Raw genomic sequence first — 18,973 nt, forward strand, 5'->3', positions numbered from 1 at the left:
TCTCTCTCTCCCTCTCTCTCTCTCTTTCTCTCTCTCCCTTCCCCTCTCCCACCCCATTCACAGCCCTTCAGAATATGACAAACCTCCTTTCAAATAATGTATGGACAATAGACTCTTCTCTCTAAACAATCTGTGGTTTATTAAATGTGTAGCACTTTGCTGTGACACAAAAATTCTTTTCAGGTTTGGAGATCAGTGTTTTGCCATTCAAGCATTAAAAACCAGACATGTTAAAATAATGTTTGAACCTGTTTTGAAATCGACCACCTTGCAAAGGTATTCTTTACAGCAAATATACTTCATAAAATTCAATCTCAGTACAATGCAACTTGACTTTTACATATCTGTAAATGTACTCTTTGATGTGTGACCCTTTATTTACAGGAACAGGAATATATCTATACTATCTTTTGTCGGCTGCACAATTGGCAGGTGATATATCACAAGTGCAACACTGATTTTACCATGCCCAGTCTTAGCCTATCATTGTATGGCTCAGTGACTAGCTGTCATTGCCATGTGGATGTAACATTGTGCCAGTTACCACCCAGCACTGCACTGCACTAGAGCCTGTAGATTTTCAAGATTATTTTTAGGCCACGAGAAAGCAGATGTTCTGATGCTCTTCAAATCTCTTGTGTGTGAACCAGCTCCATGTAACAGCCCTGGGAATTTTACTCATCTACTTAGAAGGAAGATTGTTGAGAAACATTGAGACTGGATGCATGCCTAGTGTCCACAAAGCCTGCATTTAATGAAGTTGCAAGATCTGAATTACGGAAGTCTCACAACTGCAAAGACAGATATCAGGGTAGCTAATTTGTCCGTTGATAGAAAACTTAAACAAATGCCAAGTTTTTAGGTCTGTGTGTGGATTACATCGGATTTTACAGTATAGAAACTGGCCATTCATCCCAACAGGTCAGTGCAGTGTTAATGTTTCACAAGAACCTTGCCTTATCCTACTTCAACTCATCCTCTCATAACTTCCAATCTTTTAACCCTAGGTACTTACCTAGTTTCCCCTTAAAAACATCTATGTTATTCACCTGAACAATTTCATATGGTAGAAAGTTCACATTCTCACCACTCTCTGAGTAAAGATGTTTCTGCTGAATATCATATTGGATTTGTTAGTGACTATCTTACATTTATGATTTATGATTTTGGATTTCCCACAAGCAAAATCATTTCCTGTGGTCTACCTGATAAATCCTCTGGCGCAATGATTAGTGAACATGATGTGATTCTGACTGATGGAGGGTCCTGGATTGCTAAGAAAGATATTATACAGAAATGCATGAGTATACATGTCAGAAAAGGATTGACAGGTTGCTTTCTCTTGAAAAATGAAGGCTGAGGAATGATTTAATGGAGGTCTTTAAGATTATGTAAGGTTTTGATTGAGTGGATTCAGAATGAATGTTTCCTCTTGTGGTGAAGGGCAGAACTAGAAACTATCAACATGAGATGGTCACTGGAAAATTTATTTGGGAATTTAGTTGAAATTTCTTTACCTAAAGAGTTATAAGAGTGTGGAACAGAGAGAGGTTGAAGTGAGTAGTATAAATGCAGTTAAGAAGAAGCTGGGTAAGCATATGAGGGAGAAGGGAATAGAGGTTTGCAATGGTAGACTTAGATCACTAGCTGGGAGCAGGCTCGAATGAAGCCTAAATGGCAGCTTGGACTGGCTGTGCCATATGCAAACATACATAGGAACATAGGGGTAGGCCACTCGGCCACTCTACCTCTCGAGCCTGCTGTTCACTAAGATCATGGCTGCTCTGATTGTAACTTCAAAACCACATTCCTGTTTACCCCCGATAACCTTTCATCCCTTTGTTCATCGAGAATCAAATGTATCGCTGCCGTAAAAATATTCAAAAACTGCTACCACTACCTTTTGAGGAAGTATGGTGTGTATCTGTGTCATATGTACTGTGTAAAATCATTTTTTTTTACTGAGTACTGCCTTTTACAATAAAATATGTTTAATGTAGCAACAGGCTCATTAATTCGTGATTATATGGTGCAGGTGATGTGAAAGTTTTTTAGGGTTCCTCAAGGTGGATATCTGCAGTACTGTAAAATTTAGTTAGTTGATGTGTTAAATTAACCACCTATATGGGTTAAAATGAATGCAGAAAAATAATCAAGTGCACGCATTTCATTGCTAGTTGATGTGAGTTAAACAGTTCAAATCACATTGGCAACTGTCGGCTCGTTTCCTTCAGAAAAATGTAGTTTCGGGATGATTCCTGGATGAGTCTTCAATTTTGAGATGATAAAGAACAGAAAGAATTTTTGTTGCGGGGAAAAATTGAGTGGGTGGTATCAGGGATTGGAAATGTAAATGAAAAAAGTTTAGGTTGTCCACATGATGTAGAGAATTCCACAATAGAATTAACAAATGAGATTATGGATTAGAGGCACAGGTTTTCCATGCTGGATAGGTGAGATAGATTTTTAGTAAGAATAGCCAATTGGCAGTTTACAAATTTAAGGAAAAATAAAGCTAGCTAATTATCTGGTTAGGATGGAGATTGAAGGTTAGAGTGTTGAGTTGCTGCTCGTTTCAAACTTGGTGCAATCCGTGCAGAGATCGGTTGAATCAGCACGAAGATTGGAGTACAAGTTACATCCAAAACTTTTTGTACTGGTGTTTTTCACTAACATCACTCTGGTTCGAGATTTGGTTTGTTAGATCAGCCCTGCCCAGGCCTCCACTGTAACACTGCAAGACATCAGGACTCCCTTAAATTCGGCTCATTCTCTTAAAGGCATGCTTTAAAAGTTTTTTTCATATCAAATTATACTGAATTTGCTGTGGTCCTGACCAGTAGAGCACATTTATTCCCAAGCAAACATCCCAAAACTTGAGGCATAGAATTTGGTAGGAGCAACTAGTGGCTGTCTTGCCAAATGTGACAGGAAAATGAAGCAGGCAGTTATTTTTTGTTTGCCTGTGGGCATGGACTAATCCAATGAGCTCTGAGGCCCACTTGCTGACACCAACAAAATTATAGGAGTGGTGGTTATTTTCTGCACCTGTGTCCCTGCTGTTTGAACCCCAATTCTGCACAATGACTCTCCCCAGCTTGCTGGAAGTGCATATGAACATTGAGCTGGGCAGGGTCAAGTTCAGTTGCGATACCTCCAATGTAGAATACTTAATGCAAAGGCTTGATTGTGAAGAAAAATCTTTCCATTACGACTGGACTCTGTCAAGGGCCCTTGACAGAGTCCAGCCGGAATGGAAGAGAAAACTTTGCGAGATTTTTTAAATGGAAAACTACTGAGCAAATATTCTGGAATGAATAATCTAGGCTTATGGGGTTATAAAATATTGTCGGGTTTTGACTGATTGATTTAATGTAGTAGTGTGGTGTTGAGAAATACTGTCCCAGGAGATCAAGTTGTGTGATGGATTGCATATGAATGGAAATCATAGCTCCTTACAGTGAACAATGAGGCCATTTGAACTACCTGACCTGTACGAGCTGTTCAGGTTCCTGCCCTTTTCCCAATACTCATTTTCAAAGTGGGTTATTGTCTTATCCATTGGATCAATGGCTGGATTCAGCAGTCCAGAAGTATTTGTTTGTAAGCAGGTTTGATGTTTCTCCAAGGCACATTTACACATGGCATTTGCTCATTGCTTAAGCGCTCAATTTATTCAGTTGTTTAAATAATGACAGCATAATTGACAGCTGTTTTTTAAAGAAGAGTTAATTTCTCAATTCGAAAATCCTCAGCCTGCCCATATTCTTCAGTCACTTGGTTTTGTAGTGGACAGTAAATAAACCAGAGTAAAATGGCTTGCATTTGGTCTCCATAAATCCTTGACCTGCATGGCACCTGCTAGATCAGTATAGATTTTAAAAAATTCCATTGCTGAAATGTCAGCCATGGTTCACTGGTGGTTGACTTGTTTCTAAGCCAGAAGGTTGTAGGTTAAATCCCCGCTCGGCTGACTTAAATGTATGACACAGTAAGAAGTCTCACAACACCAGGTTAAAGTCCAACTGGTTTATTTGGTAGCAAAAGCCAATAGCTTTTGGAGCAGTAGCTGCTCCTTCATCAGGTGACTCACCTGACGAAGGAGCAACAAGCACTCCAAAAAGCTAGTGGCTTTTGCTACCAAATAAACCTGTTGGACTTAAATCTGGTGTTGTGAGACTTTTTTTACTGCGTTTACCCCAGCATCTCCACATCTTGAATGGATAACCCAGTCAGACACTTCAATGCAGTGCTGAGGGAGTGCAGCACTATGAAAAGAGCTGTTTTTAATGGAATGAGATATCAAACCAAGCCATATTTAATCCTTAAGGTGGGTGTAAAACATTAATCTGCACTCTTCAAAGAATAGAGCCAAGAATTTCCACATCACTTGCAATTGGTGATCCAGGCATTCATACATCCAAAATTGCACTAGCTTCCCTCCTTCCAATTTCAGTTCCAACTTATTTGCATTTAGTCAAATTTAAATCTCCAATGAACTAAGACAATGGGAATGTAATTTTAAGAAAAATTATTTTGCATTAAAACACGTTCCTTGAGGTGTTTCAGAGTGGTAACTGGGTGCAGTTTTATTAGTATAGCTAAAAATAAATTTATCACGAAACAAAGCCTTTTTAATCAGTGTGTATTCCATCGTTAAGATCCAAAAAATATTTCAATGAACTATACAGAGCCATTTACAAGTTACCATAGTGGACTACAGTCAATTTGTTAGTAGACTAAACCAAATATTTGAAAGCTTTTAAAACATTCCTGTTAGTATCTTTTTGTCCAGGAAAAAAATCATCTTGAATTTAAAAGCCTAATTGAAGAGTCATAAACAGATGCAATTGGTGGGACCTCGCTTCGTGATTGGTTTGATCTAGGGTGTGGCCAGTTTTGTGGGCAGGGATGTCTTCTGATACCACTGCCCAAGATTTCAGAAACTTAATTTGCACTGTGTGTTATTTGTGTTTGAAATTCCTCCATCTATTGATCTGTCATTTAATTTAAAATACATATTTGGATCCATGCTGAGGTGAAGCACTTGTAAGTCCTTATTAATCTCTGATCCTCAGCCACCGATTCCACCTCCACCTCTGTTTTTGTCTCAGGCATAGCTGGAAGGGCTACAACTTCAGCGTTCTGCTGAGCCTCAACTGCTGTTTCAATGTTGTATCCACTTCATCAGAAAAAAATCGCCTATTTCACCTATGTAGTGTCACCAGTCTCTGTGGATCCTTCAGCTCATCAGTTACCGAAACCTTCATCCACACCTTCAGACTCCACTGTCACAAAACTCCTCCTGGTATTCTTCATGTTCTGTAGACTTGCACTCATTTAAAACTCTGCTGACCAAAGTCCCACTCACTCATTGTTCCTGTCCTGGTAACCAACAATATCTCAATTGAAACTCTTGAATTCCTATCTATATCCTGTTTTGGCCTATCTCGATAATCTGCTGTGTTCCTACAACCACTCCCAAACTTTCCATTTCTCTGATTTTGGCTTCTGTAAGCCTCTAGCCTCTCTCCATATCCCAGAATTGATGGTTGTGCTTCTCACTGCCTATATCCCGGGCTCTGTAATCCTGACTTCTCCTCCTCCAAACCAAACTCCATGGGTCAAGATTTTGTCCACCTTTCTAAATAGTTATCTCTTTGACTTAGTACTCATTCCTTCTTATGTCTTGGATGTGTTTATCTTTGCATTAAATGCCTTGTATAAATGCTGCTGCCAGCACATGCCCATTCTGTCACAGGTCTATTGATGAAAGCATTCATTGTTGCCTGATTTATTATTGGCATTTTAAGAATGCACTGCACTATTAAAATTGTGATTGTGCAATTTGAATGGAGCTCTACACGTGCCTTTAATAGTTAGGAAATATTCTGCCCTGGCATGAAGTGAATCACGATGAAAAACCATGTCTAGTGCGAGGTGTCATTTGTGGAAACAGCGACTTGATTATTGTTGAATGAGGGAGCACATCAGTGCGGCAGTTTGTTACTGTAATGTGACACTAATTAGATATGTTTGCTGCTGTCAATCCCAGCCACATGACCAGGTGTTGGAGAGCTCTGCGTTTAGATAAACTGGATCTGTCTCAGGAGGGAATTCAAACCTGACTGGGGTATCAGGCCAGTCGCGACATAAACTGTGCAGACTTTACCTTGCACTTGGTTCACTGAGAAGGCTGCTCGATTTCCCCAACTGCCTGTAATGGTTTTGTAATGAAGTATGTTCACTGGCAGTATTTTCCTTCCTATTGTAAATTGTTTCCTGCACTATATGATATCTCGAACCGTAAGGACCATTACTTGTAGCCCAAGGGTTCAATTTGTGCATGCACGTTCATTAACAAGCTCTTCGAGTCAGGTTGTGTCCATAATGTCTTTTTTCCTCCAGTCTCTACAACTTGACCCATTTCCTGTATTCAAGGAGCCATATCTCAATAATAGATTGCGATCTAGTTTCATTTCCTTCACTAGAGCAGGGGGCAGTTAAATTGATAAAGGCATCAAATTTCTGCTGGCTTCTCAACAATGGAAACAAGAAGGCCACTTTGTGATTTTCTTAACTAATGCGGTGGGATCTTTTACGCATCCCTTATATTCAGCATTTTAAAATCTTCTCCACCATGGCCTCCTGGCTCAGAGAGGGAGTGTCGAAGACCCCTATCACAACCTCTGTCTGGTTACAACTAATTGGAACTCTGCCTATTTCAATTAATGGAAGATACACTGTTAATGTTTCTCTTAGATTCTGGTTGATGGCAGCTTGGTGACTATTCTAAAGTGGCTGCCGGACTCTGAGAATCTTCAGTGGAATTTATTAATTCACGTTACTAGCTAGTTTGTGGAGTTCCACTTTGAAAGCACCTCTAACAGATTGGTGAACTCTGCATTGCACTCTGACACAGGGTTAATATTGATTACTGGACCACTAGAAGGGGAATGGAGCTTGAGGTTCCAGCAAGGAGGCTCCTGTCTTCCATCTCCACTTTTCTATGCGGTTGTTTGATTTTGGATTACTTCTAAAAATTCTGCAAAAGGTTTCACCTGTGGCTCATTCAGTAGCACGCTCCATCTTGTGGATTCAAGTCCCACTCCAGAGACCTGAGCACAAAACTCTGGGCCAACAGACCCAGACATGTGTCTTTTGAATGAGGTGTTACAACTGAGGCCCAATCAGCCCCCTCAGATTCATGACACTGCCTGAGGAAGGGAGCTCAATATTATCCCTCAGGAGCAGCGATTCCAAGTCTTTTTTTGTTTTTACCTCAGTAACATTATAAGATTATTGTTCATTTGGGATACCCTAAGGTCCAGGTGAGCTTGAGTGTAAGGTCATGTTTTGGATCATGGAGATCCCTCTGAAGCAACCATTTGTATTGACTGCTAGAAAAAAAGCTGTGTGAACAGCATCTGAGCCATGACCGACTCTTGCATTGTGAGAAAGTACCAGATCTCTGCTGACTTCTTCTTCTGACACCAACAAATTGAGATCAGAAATTTGGGACATGGGGAGTTACAGAAAGAAACCTGTTAATTTTATCTAATGTATTCTTTCATGGAGTGGACATCATTTTGTCCGTCATTAATTGCTCCTTGAACTGCAGTTAAGAGTCAACCATGTTGCTGTGGGTCTGGAAGCACATATGGTCCAGACCAGGTAATGATGGTAGATTTCCTTCCCTAATGGACACGAGGGACCCAGATGGTGTTTTATGAAAATCAGTGATGGTTTCATGGTTACTGTTACTAACTTTATATTCCAGAATTCTTTTCTTAAGATTAAATTCTACCTGCTGCTGTAGTGGAATTTGGACCTATGTCCCCAGAGCATGTGCCTGGGTCTCTCGAATAGTAGTCCGGTGTCAATATCACTTTGCCATCATTTTCCCTTAACTTCAGCTTATATACCTGAGCAGAGATCTTATGTTTTGTTAACGGCTGTGAGCAAACTTGAAGAGTAGTTGTTATCATTCCCTAAAGTTTCCTGGAGTGCAGAATTTTCATTTTAAAAAGGAACGTAGAATCTCACTATCTTTGGAGGAAATGTCAGTGAGTTTTGTGAAGACTAGAGTCAACTAATAGTTAAGTACTCACTTGGCAATTCCTGCATTGCAGTTGTCTGTTCTTTAATCTGTTTTCCCCAAATTGCAGTACTTTCAAAGAGCCATAATGAGTGCTTAGCCTTTTGAAAATACTATATTTCTTGGGTTTTCAGAGTTTATTAACTTTGGCTATGTCCTTGTGTTTTCCAGATGCATTTGTAAACAGCCAAGAGTGGACGCTTAGCCGATCCGTGCCAGAACTCAAAGTGGTGAGTGCCGTTGCCACGTTCAAATAAGGACATGGGCGCGATTCCAACAAAAATAATCTTGGAAGGTTCAGATAATTTCATGAACACCAAGTGTGATCCTTGACTTTTTTTTTGTGTCTGAATTCGTTGATGAGACCACTTTCATTATAGCGACAGTAACAAACAATTTAAGATAATCAGTCAACCTTGTAACAGTGTTGCTCATTTACACTTGTTAGAAGCAGCCTACAGATGTACAAAGGGACCCTTTCTCTTCAAGCAAAAGAAATATGTTCAATCTTTGTGCCCTTTTTGAAGTTACAGGGAGTTTAGGGAGCATATAGTTCTTTGTTGCTTTCTCCATGGCAATACCTTGACCAATTGGAGTCAACTTGCCAACCAGTCAGTACCCTTTTCCCTTGTAGTGTAAGTTATGACCATTTGAAATTTGGCATTCTTGCATTTGTCCTGATGAGTGCAAGACAAAAAGCTTCGACAACATGTCCCTCTTTTCAGCATGTCCTCTATGCTTTCCCCTTTGTTGAAGCTACTTATGGTGCAGAAAAGCTCTAGAAATATGAACCCTGCTATTTAGGTAAATTGACTATTTCTAATTACTTGGTCAGCAAGTGTTGGTTGGCCATGACGTCATAAGAATGTCCAGTGACAAGCTGATCCTGCCCTTGTTCAGTATTCAGAAAAATCCAGTTTTGAACAGGCCTCTCCACAGTGTGACCAGAGAAACGTATGCTAGCTTTTTCAACCTTTTCTTTTCTCCTCTCTCAATCAGAGGGAAGTAGCCCACTGCTATCTTCAATGACATCCCATTTTGAACAGATTTTTTTCATCTTTTGGATTCACGAAGTGATTTAGTAAGTCCAGTGACCTCACTGCTGCAAATACTGCTGACCTGTTAAGTGTTTCCAGCACTTAAATGTTCATTAATTTAGTTCAGATAGATTCTGTCATGTAGTTGCCTATTAACCTTGATACCCATGACCTGGATGTGTGATGTTTTGACATGATCACTCTAAGCTACAGTATGTATTATTGGTTTAAAAGCTGCTGCGTTAATATGGAGTTGCTATTATTTTTCACATTGGATATGGAATATTCATTTATTGATTAGAATGTGAAAATAATTATTTTCCAAATCACAGATTTTTGATAAGCACCTAACTTAATAAGCAAGGCTGGATTATGGGAGTGGTTTTTCCATAACCCGCGTTTAGTATAGAAAAAAAATCACTAATTGCTTTTATTTTCTTGCATTCGACAGAAAAAGATTGAATTTTGGAAAAGAACGAGTTCAGTGGAATCTTTGCATGCATAGATATTGCTCCTGTATCACTATCCCCCACAGTTGAACTATCATTTGGTAGCAATAATAGGAAGTTAGATTATTAATTCAATGAATGTAAATTGAGGGAGATGGATACTCAGTGAGACCTTGGTGTCCTTGTGCATTAGTCGCTGAAAGTAAGCGCACATGTACAGCAGGCAGTAAAGACAAATGGTATGGTGGCCTTTATAGCAAGAGGATTTAAGTATTGGGATGTTTTGCTTCAATTGTATAGGGCATTGGTGAGGCCACACCTGGAATATTGTGTGCAGTTTTGGTGTCCTTACCTGAGGAAGGATGACCTTGCTATAAAGGGAGTCCAGTGAAGGTTTACCAGGCTGATTCTTGGGATGGCAGGTCTGACATATGAGGAGAGGTTAAGTCGCTTAGGACTTAATTCACTGGCACTTAGAAGAGTGAAAGGGAATTTCATGAAACTTGCAAAATTCTAACAGGGTTGATACAGAAAGAATGTTCCCAGTGCTGGGGAGCTAGGGATCATAGTTTGAGGATAAGGGGTAAACCTTTTAGAACTGAGATGAGGAGCAATTTCTTTGTTGAGGCCAAAACATTGTATGATTTCAAGAAGAAATTAAATACGGTTCTTGGGGCTAAAGGGATCAAGGGGTATGGGCGAAGGGGTGATCAAGGTATTGAATTTGATGATCTGCCATGATCAAAATGATATAAAGTGTAGGAGGCTGATAGACAGCATAAACACCTTTTGGGTTGAATCATCTAATTAGGACTTTTCAGAAACTTAAGTAGAATGATTTTTCTATCAAACTTTTAACTAGTGAAGGAATTATTTTGCAGATGTGCATTCATTAACATCTTACAGTTCTGAAATTAATGCATCTGGTTTTCCAAACATTTTCTCCCTGCTAATGTAGTATTTTTGACATATGGTTTTGACCCCCATGGCTATATACTTCTGGGGTCTGTAAGCAAAATGAGCTACCAATTACTTGCTGTGGCAAAGAATCTGGTTGCCATCAGTGTTACACAGGACTTTATTTAAGGTAAATGCTCATGGAGTTCATCCCTTTCAATGCAAGGTAGGTACACAAGGTGATACACATGGCTAAACAATTTTGTAATGCTGCTCTACCTAGTCGCACAATAGTGTATTAGCTCTCTGTTGCTTATTATCTTATAATGACATTTCTTTGCCATTTCACAGCATATTGCAAACAATAACAAACACTTAACTTCCACAATATTGTGTTAATTTATTTCAACTCTGAAACATTTTCCTGCCCCCCCGCCCCTTTCCTCTCCCAAAATAAACACATTGTGTTTTTACCAGCAGTGATAGAGGGTGTTGGGAGATAGATGATTCTTCCTGCTCTAGAGGATAATCTTCGAGTTCATCATGAGTGATTTATAAATCAGTGCTGCGCAGTGCATTTCTTGTATTTTTATATATTGAAAATCTTTTGCAGTTTTACATTTTGTAATAACACAGAAAGCTAGTGCCTGATTATTCTCCAGAAATGTCACACTTTTCGCTTTAGGAGGGGCCTAATGGTTCAGCGAGGAGAAAAACATGCTTTGTAATAAGCTAATTCCACACGCTTGTAGCCAATATTGACCAGTGCTCTTCATACCTTACAGCATTTCCTCCAAAGCCATGCATACAATTGGAAGTAACTGCATTGTAATTGTCGAATAATAATTTTTAAAAAGCTAATGTAAGCTAGTGCCGAAAGTGTGCAGGTTAGGTGGATTGACCATGCTAAATTGACCCATAGTATGCAAAGATGTGCAGGTTAAGTGGATTAGCCATGGTAAATGTGCTGAGTTATGGGGATAGGGCGGAGGAGAGGGCCTGAGTGGAATGCTTTTTCAGAGAGTCAGTGTAGACTTGATGGGCTGAACTACCTGTTTCCACACTGTAGGGATCTTACTGTGCTATGGTAGCATTGGCTTTTCTCTCAAGGGAACTAAAATACAAATGGGTGCTAATTATGTTATTGTCAGAAAAGGTTCTGGTTAGATCCCATTTAGAGGACTGTGTTCCGTTCTGGAAGGAAATATTCATCCTGGAGTGGGTGCAGTTTCACCAGAATGATACCAGGACTAAAAAGGATTAAATTATGAGGACAGGTCCCATTGACTAGGCTTGTAATCACTTGAATATAGAAGATTAAGGGGTGGTCCAATTGAGAACTCACCTCCTGACTCCACAAAGCCTACTCACATCTACAAGGTACAAAGCAGGAGTGCCATAGAATACTCTCCACTTGCCTGGATGAGTGCAGTTCCAGTACTCAGGAAGTTTGGCATCCTCCAGGACAAAAGAGCCCACTTGATTGGCACTTGATCAATCACCTTTAATGTTCAATCCCTCCGATAACCGACAGACAATGGCAACAGTACGTACCACCTACAAGAGGCACTGCTGCAAATCACCATGGCTTCTTTGACAGCACCTTCCAAACCCATGACCTCTACCACTAAGAAGGACCAAGGCTGCAGTTGCATGGGAACACCACCACCTGCAAGCTCCCCTCCAAGCCAAATATTATCCTGACTTGGAATTATATCGTTCTTTCACTGCTGCTGGGTCAAAATTTGGACATCCCCCCTAACTACACTGTGGATGTGCCTACACCACATGGACTGCAGTTGTTTAAGAAGGCGGCTCATCACCACCTTCTCAAGGATAATTGAGATGAGAAATAAATGCTGGACTAACCAATGCTATCCACATCCAATGAATGAATGAAAAAAAATCATTTGAAATGATCAAAGGATTTGATAGAGAGAAACTATTCTGTTTGGTTAGAGAGCCCAGAATAAGAGGGCGAAACCTTAAAATTAGAACTGGGTTAATCAGACATGATATCAGGAAGCATTGATTCACAGAATGTGTAGTGGAAATCTGGAACTGTCGTGCACCACAATGAGCTGTTGAGGTCGAGGGACAATTAAGTATTCCAAAACTGAGGGCGAGAGATGTTTGTCAGGCAAGGGATATAAATGAAGTAAATGGGTAAATGGGATTGAGGTTTAGATTTGCATGACCTGGTGAATGGTAGCACAGGCTCATGGAGCTTATTGTCCTACAGCTGATTCTGATGCCACGCAATTGTAGGCAGTTGAATCCTTCTTGTGCCAAGTTCTATATCTCCAGAGATGAGAGCAAGAGGCAGCCAACAGTCACACTTGCGCGATCTGCCCGTTTTTGGATGTGAATGTGTGGAAAACAACAAAAATGGTATTGCTGACCTGGGAAGAGGTTGTCCTGAGACCAAGGAAGATGAAAAGTTCTGAATGTGATGTTTATGATGAGAGTTACAAAACGTGTAGTGGAAATCTGGAACTTACTGTGAATAATGCATGCCTAAATCTTGTTTCTGTGTGTTCCGTGATTGCAGAATTTGATACTGGTGTCAGCTGTGCCTCATTGGGTAGCATTGAGGTTGTGGGTTCAAGTCTCTCTCCAGAGATGTGAGTACAGTGCAGTACAGACAGGGTGCTGCAGGGATGAGATGTTAAGCAGAGATCCTGTCTGCCCCCACTCCCTCAGATGGCTGTGAAAAAAGAGCAGGGGAGTCTTCCCTGGTCTCTTGACCAGTATTTATTTCTCAACCAACATCACAAAAAACAAATTGAAAGCATCAGATTCAACTTAATTCAAGATAGCACCAGAGTGTAGCAACTTCTTGCGAGCTGTGCCCAGCATACCCTCTGATTCAATCTTTTACTGTCATTCTAAATTCTTACATGCTTACATTCTGCACCCTCTCCATTCCTTCTCTATGAACGGTATGCTTTGTCTCTATAGCGTGTAAGAAACAATACTTTTCACTGTAGGCGAATACATGTGACAATAAATCAAATCAGATTATGATAGATGAGATCTTGCTGCGTGCAAATTGGTTACCGAGTTTCCTGCATTATAACAATGATTATACTTTAGAAATTCTTCATTGACTGGAAGGTATTTTGCATTGTCCTGATGTCATGCACAGGTATGTACTGAAGGAGCTCCATATTATAGGCACAGTATATAATGAGATGGGTAGGTAAAGGAGGAATTTGTGGTATAGACAGCAGACAAGGGAGCAGTGCTTCGCATCACTTAGTCCTGGAATCTCTTGCAGTGTTGGGCGTGTATTACCATGAATTTACTCCTGCCATCCTATTATTTAATGTTTCATCAAGCTGTTGATGATCGAGTGAAGACCCAGTCACTTGTTTGAATTAACAAGCTCTGACTGTTCTCTTGCTCTGCCACCCCCTTCATCATTACAACATGGTTATCCTTGATTGAGACGGTGGGATGGATTTGCAGAAGCTGATATTACTCACTGATCAATTAGTTGCAAGACGCACACACACATGCACATACATACACCATACATGCGTACACACACACGCATGTGCACATACACATGCATGTACACAATACATACGCACGTATACACATGCATGTACACAATACATACGCACGTATACACATGCATGTACACAATACATATGCACGTATACACATGCATGTACACAATACATATGCACGTATACACATGCATGTACACAATACATATGCACGTATACACACGTACACAATACATACACACGTATACACACGTACACATACACACGTACGCACGTGCGTAAGCATGCACACATACGCACAGATTCACATACACACGTGCGTGCGTACACATACACTTGTACACATACACATACAGACACGTACAGACACACACACGTGTATACACACAAGCGAATACATACACACATATACACACACGTGCATACATACACATGCGCACACACACATGTACACATACGTACATGTACATATATATATGTACACGCACACACCTGTCAGATGCAAACAGACCTACTCCAATGCTTACCTTGTTTGTTGTCCATTTTCCTCTTGCCATAGATTGCAAGTTGTCCAATACTTGATGTATTTGATTGAAATCTCATCTATACTGCACTCCCAACGTCCTTACATACGTAAATTGTGCAACTTTTTTGAACATGTGAGCCCTCAAGACTGTTTGGCTGATATGATTCAGACCTTTCTGCTCATCTCTCCCTCATCCACATCATTGGTGATAGAGCCATGAGTTACTTTGGTTCTCCGGCATTCCCTCCCTAGAATTATTTACGTCTCCATCTTCAAACATTTTAATTAAAACCCATCCCTTGAGCTAGGTTTTGTTCCCCATTTCCTGATACCTTTCTCCGTTGCTTGTACTCATTCCCAGTTGTTGTCTGTAATATGTCATGGGACTTTTTCAGGCTAACGGAGCTAAGCAATTTAATTTTTGTTGTTAACATCTCATCCTCAGAGTAGATTGTAAAGCACTAGCTAATAGTATTCCCATGCAAAATGAGAATTCATTTTTTTTTGCATTTTTTTTGTTGCATGGTTTTCGTTCTCCACATATTACATGTGGCATTGTTCAATACAGGTTTGCTAAAGATGACATCATTAAAGATTTCTGCAATTAAATATTCTGAACCAGCTTTGCATGAATTTGTCTAGGGTAACAGCAATACTCAATGTGTGTGGGCTGGGAAGGTAAGAGCAGGATTTAGGTGTGCACAGGCATTTTTCTAAGTTTGGCCATTTTCCAGAATCTAGTTAAAACCTGTAAAGTTTAGCAAAACAAAATGGCAATTTAATAAAATTCTAAACCAACTAGTACATCTGTATAACAATGTTGCAACGTCATGAAGATGTGAACTGCAATGCCTTGCATTTATACAGCTCTCTTAACAGAAAAAAAACATTCACAGGCTCTTCACAAGTGTGTTACCTGACATTAGGACAGTTGATTAAATATTTGGTGAAGGAGATAGGTTTGCAGGGGCATTCAAAAGAAAAAGAGAGAGAGAAGCAGAGGTGTAGGGAGAAAATTCCAGAGTATCCATGGCAACTGAAAGCACAGCCAACAGTAGCACAGCAATTAAATTCAGGGGAGCACAAGGGGTCAGAATTAAAGTAACCCACAGATCTTAAAATGTCACCGGGCCAGAGGAGATTACAAAGACAGGGAGAAGTGAAGCAATGGAGAGATTTGAAATTGAAGATGGGAATTTTACATATGAGATCGGGGTGGTGGGTGGACAAGACTTGACTTTGTCTCCTCCATTTCACAGAGGAGGCAATTGTAAATCACCTCAAGACCAACCAGCAGGCTTCTACTAACTACATCAAACATTACAATGTTGGATTCTTCATCTTGTTCAATGTGCTCTTAAAAAGCACTAGAGTCAGCAGCTCAAATACACAGGACAACTCAATGCTAAAAGATGATGCCATCGAGGGGCACTGCAGAAATCAGAAAGAATGGTGATTTGATGCACAAAGCTCTTGAGGGATGAAAGTGTTGAAAGAGTTTTAGTTTGTTGCGACTTAAATATTCATTACAGAGCCATAAGGTTTTGCGAGGATTTGACACAAGTGAGCTGTAAATTTGGAGCAGGTTGAAGGGCAAGTCTTTCTTTATGAGATGGAATCTTGGTCCATTTCCCTTGTGTCTGGAAATGGAGATAGGTTTAAGTAATTCGTATTTGTATTTGTGGGTATTGCTTCAAGTAAGTTTTATTGTGTTTCTGTATTTGAAATGATTAATACCTTCAGTTCTCTTCAGATGCCTGAATTTTAATGAGGGTTTATGATATGAGAGCAAATATGAGGGTTTAGAAAAACTACCCTGTTGCTTAGCAACCAGGAGCCTCACTGGGAGAGCAAGAACTTTTGAGTTAGTTGCTAGGTAGTGCCAGGAGGAACTGGGAACTACAGAGAGCAGATTCCCAAAAAAAACAAAAGAAAGTCCCAGAATCCAGGAAGTGGGACAAAAGAGAATTCCAGGAAGACAGTAAAAGTCCAAAGGAAAATCATAGGCATTCGAACAGGGTCCTGTTCAGGGGAATGAAATAAAAAGCAGAAAAAGGGCTCTGAATTACAAAGATAGCTGCAGGAACCAGATTTAAAATAAAAACATTACATGCTGGATAAACTCAGCAGGTTTGGCAGCATCTGTAGAGAGAGAGAGAAAAATAAAGTTAATGTATTGAGTCCATATGGCCCTTCTGCCGAACTGAAGAGAGGTGGAAATGAAATGAATTATATAGTTGGAGAGGCAGTGGAGGGCATAGGGCTGAATGGAACCAGATTTAAAGCTAGTTAAGTGAGAAGCCAGATATCCGAGATAATGAAAAGGTTGGTGACACCTTAGTACATACAACCTGTGAAGCAGTGATGTTCCGTTGTCATACCTGAGAGATTGCATGGAACCTTAAATCCACGTGGCATTCCAGGGCAGATGAATACAAAGGAGAGGTAAGAGAAGGCATTGTTTGGGAGAAGATTCCATGGCACATTCTTTGAGAGCAGAGATTGAAACCCCTTGTATGGAAGTCAGAGTTCCAGTGAGACTAGTTGGTTCACGGTGTGACAAGTGTCTGGAGGGATTTGGTGAGAAATCCGCAAAAGTTGTATTGGATGGCATCTGCCACTTGGTTTCAGCGTGGTGTGTCTGACTACAGTTCACCAATTGGTTAACTTACTGTGATCATTATGGTATAAGATAGGTTTTGTACCTTGTGTTATCCTTACGAATCTTCTTGAAGCAGGTAGGGACCTCAGATTGGTGTAAAGAGAGGTTGAAGATATCTGTAAATATCCCCACCAGCTGGTCTGCCCAGGACCTGTGTGTCCCGCTGGGTACCCCATCTGGGCCAGTTGCTTTCCCTGCGTTGACTTTTGAGAAGGTTGCTCTGAAGTTGGCAGTGGTGACTCGGATATGTGTTCATCCGAGGCTTCTGGAATGGAGAGCATGCTCTCCATCCCAGAAACCTCTGACTTCTTGCTCAATTCGGGCATACAATGCGTTGAGCTCATCAGGGAGTGGTGTATTGGAACTGGCAATTTTAAAAGTTAAAGTTTATTTATTAGTCACAAGTAAGGCTTACATTAACACTGCAGTGAAATTACTGTGAAATTCCCTGAGTTGTTCAGCACTTGTTCAGGTCAATACACCTAACAGCATGCTTTTCAGATTATGGCAGGAAACCGGAGTACCCGGAGGAAACCCATGCAGACATGGGGAGAATGTGCAAACTCCACACGGACCCAAAGCGGGAATTGAACCCGGATCCCTGGCACTGCGAAGCTGTGTTACCACTGTGTTACCGTGCCGCCCCTCGTGCTACCATTACCTGCCTTCATTTTGTAGTCTGTAATGTCTTGCACACCTTGCCATAGTCGGCAGAAGTCTGTGTGGCTAGCCTAGGATTCTAGTTTGGTCTGGTACTGTCGTTTGGCATCTTTGGATCTCCATAGATCATATCTGGCTTTCTTGTGTAGGTTAGAGTTGCCCGACTTGAATGACTCAGACCTGTACTTCAGCAGGCAGTGGATATCCCTGTTCATTCATGGTTTCCAGTTGGGAAACACACGGATTTGCTTCTTTGACACACAGTCTTCTGCACACTTACTAATTAAATCTTGCACACTTACCACTGTAATGGTGTACTTGTTCAGGCTGGTCACAGAGTTTTAAAATACTGAGCAGTCTACTGACTCTAAACAGTCCTGTAGGAGATATCCGATTTCCTCAGACCAACATTGCATGACTTTCTTTGACAGATGCAGAAGATAGTGCATTTTAAGGAATGTAGCAAGGTAAGATTATCCAATTCATAGAACCCTATAGTGCAGAAGGCCATTCGGCCCATTGAGCCCACACCCACCACAATCCCATCCAGCCCCTATCTCCATAACCCCATGCATTTATCCTAGCTAGCCCCCCCAACATTAAGGCGCAATTTAGCATGGCCAATCCACCTAACCCGCACATCTTTGGACTGTGGGAGGAAAACACAACACCCGGAGGAAACCCACACAGACACAGGGAGAATGTGCAAACTCCACACAGTGACCCAAGCTGAGAATTGAACCTGGGTCCCTGGCACTGTTTTTGCTTGGAAGACAGGGGCAGGAGTGCAGCCTTGTGGTGTGATTTACCAAAGTGTGGCGGGTGATAGAGCAGTAGGCATTTTTGATATTTATGTAGCAGTGGTCTAGGATGTTTGGGCATCTGGTGAAACAGGAGATGTGTTGGTTGTATCTTGGTAGAACCATCATCCCAGTACCGAAGAAAAGCCAAGCAGCATGCCTTATTGACTGTTGTCCAGTGACTTTGACATCCATTGTTATGAAGTGCTTCGAAAGGTTAGTCATGGCACAAATCAGTTCCTGCCTCTCGGACTGCTTGGATCCACTACAGTTAGGCTAGTGCGACAACAGGTCCACAGCAGATGCCATCTCCCTGGCCCTTCACTCAA

The 18,973-nt window shown here is 40.8% G+C and overlaps 1 protein-coding gene across 1 annotated transcript in view; it reads left to right on the forward strand.

Annotated features, from left to right (window-relative positions):
• agap1 (ArfGAP with GTPase domain, ankyrin repeat and PH domain 1) overlaps positions 1–18,973 on the forward strand; it is a 712,549-nt gene that overhangs the window by 336,862 nt on the left and 356,714 nt on the right. The window contains exon 2 of the mRNA XM_080198627.1: positions 8,270–8,328. Within this exon, the coding sequence (XP_080054753.1) occupies positions 8,270–8,328 (59 nt within the window). The remainder of the gene's footprint in view (positions 1–8,269; positions 8,329–18,973) is intronic.

Source organism: Carcharhinus amblyrhynchos, chromosome 11 (assembly GCF_965287045.1).
Source record: "Carcharhinus amblyrhynchos chromosome 11, sCarAmb.v2.hapA, whole genome shotgun sequence".
In the NCBI taxonomy this organism is placed as follows: domain Eukaryota; kingdom Metazoa; phylum Chordata; class Chondrichthyes; order Carcharhiniformes; family Carcharhinidae; genus Carcharhinus; species Carcharhinus amblyrhynchos.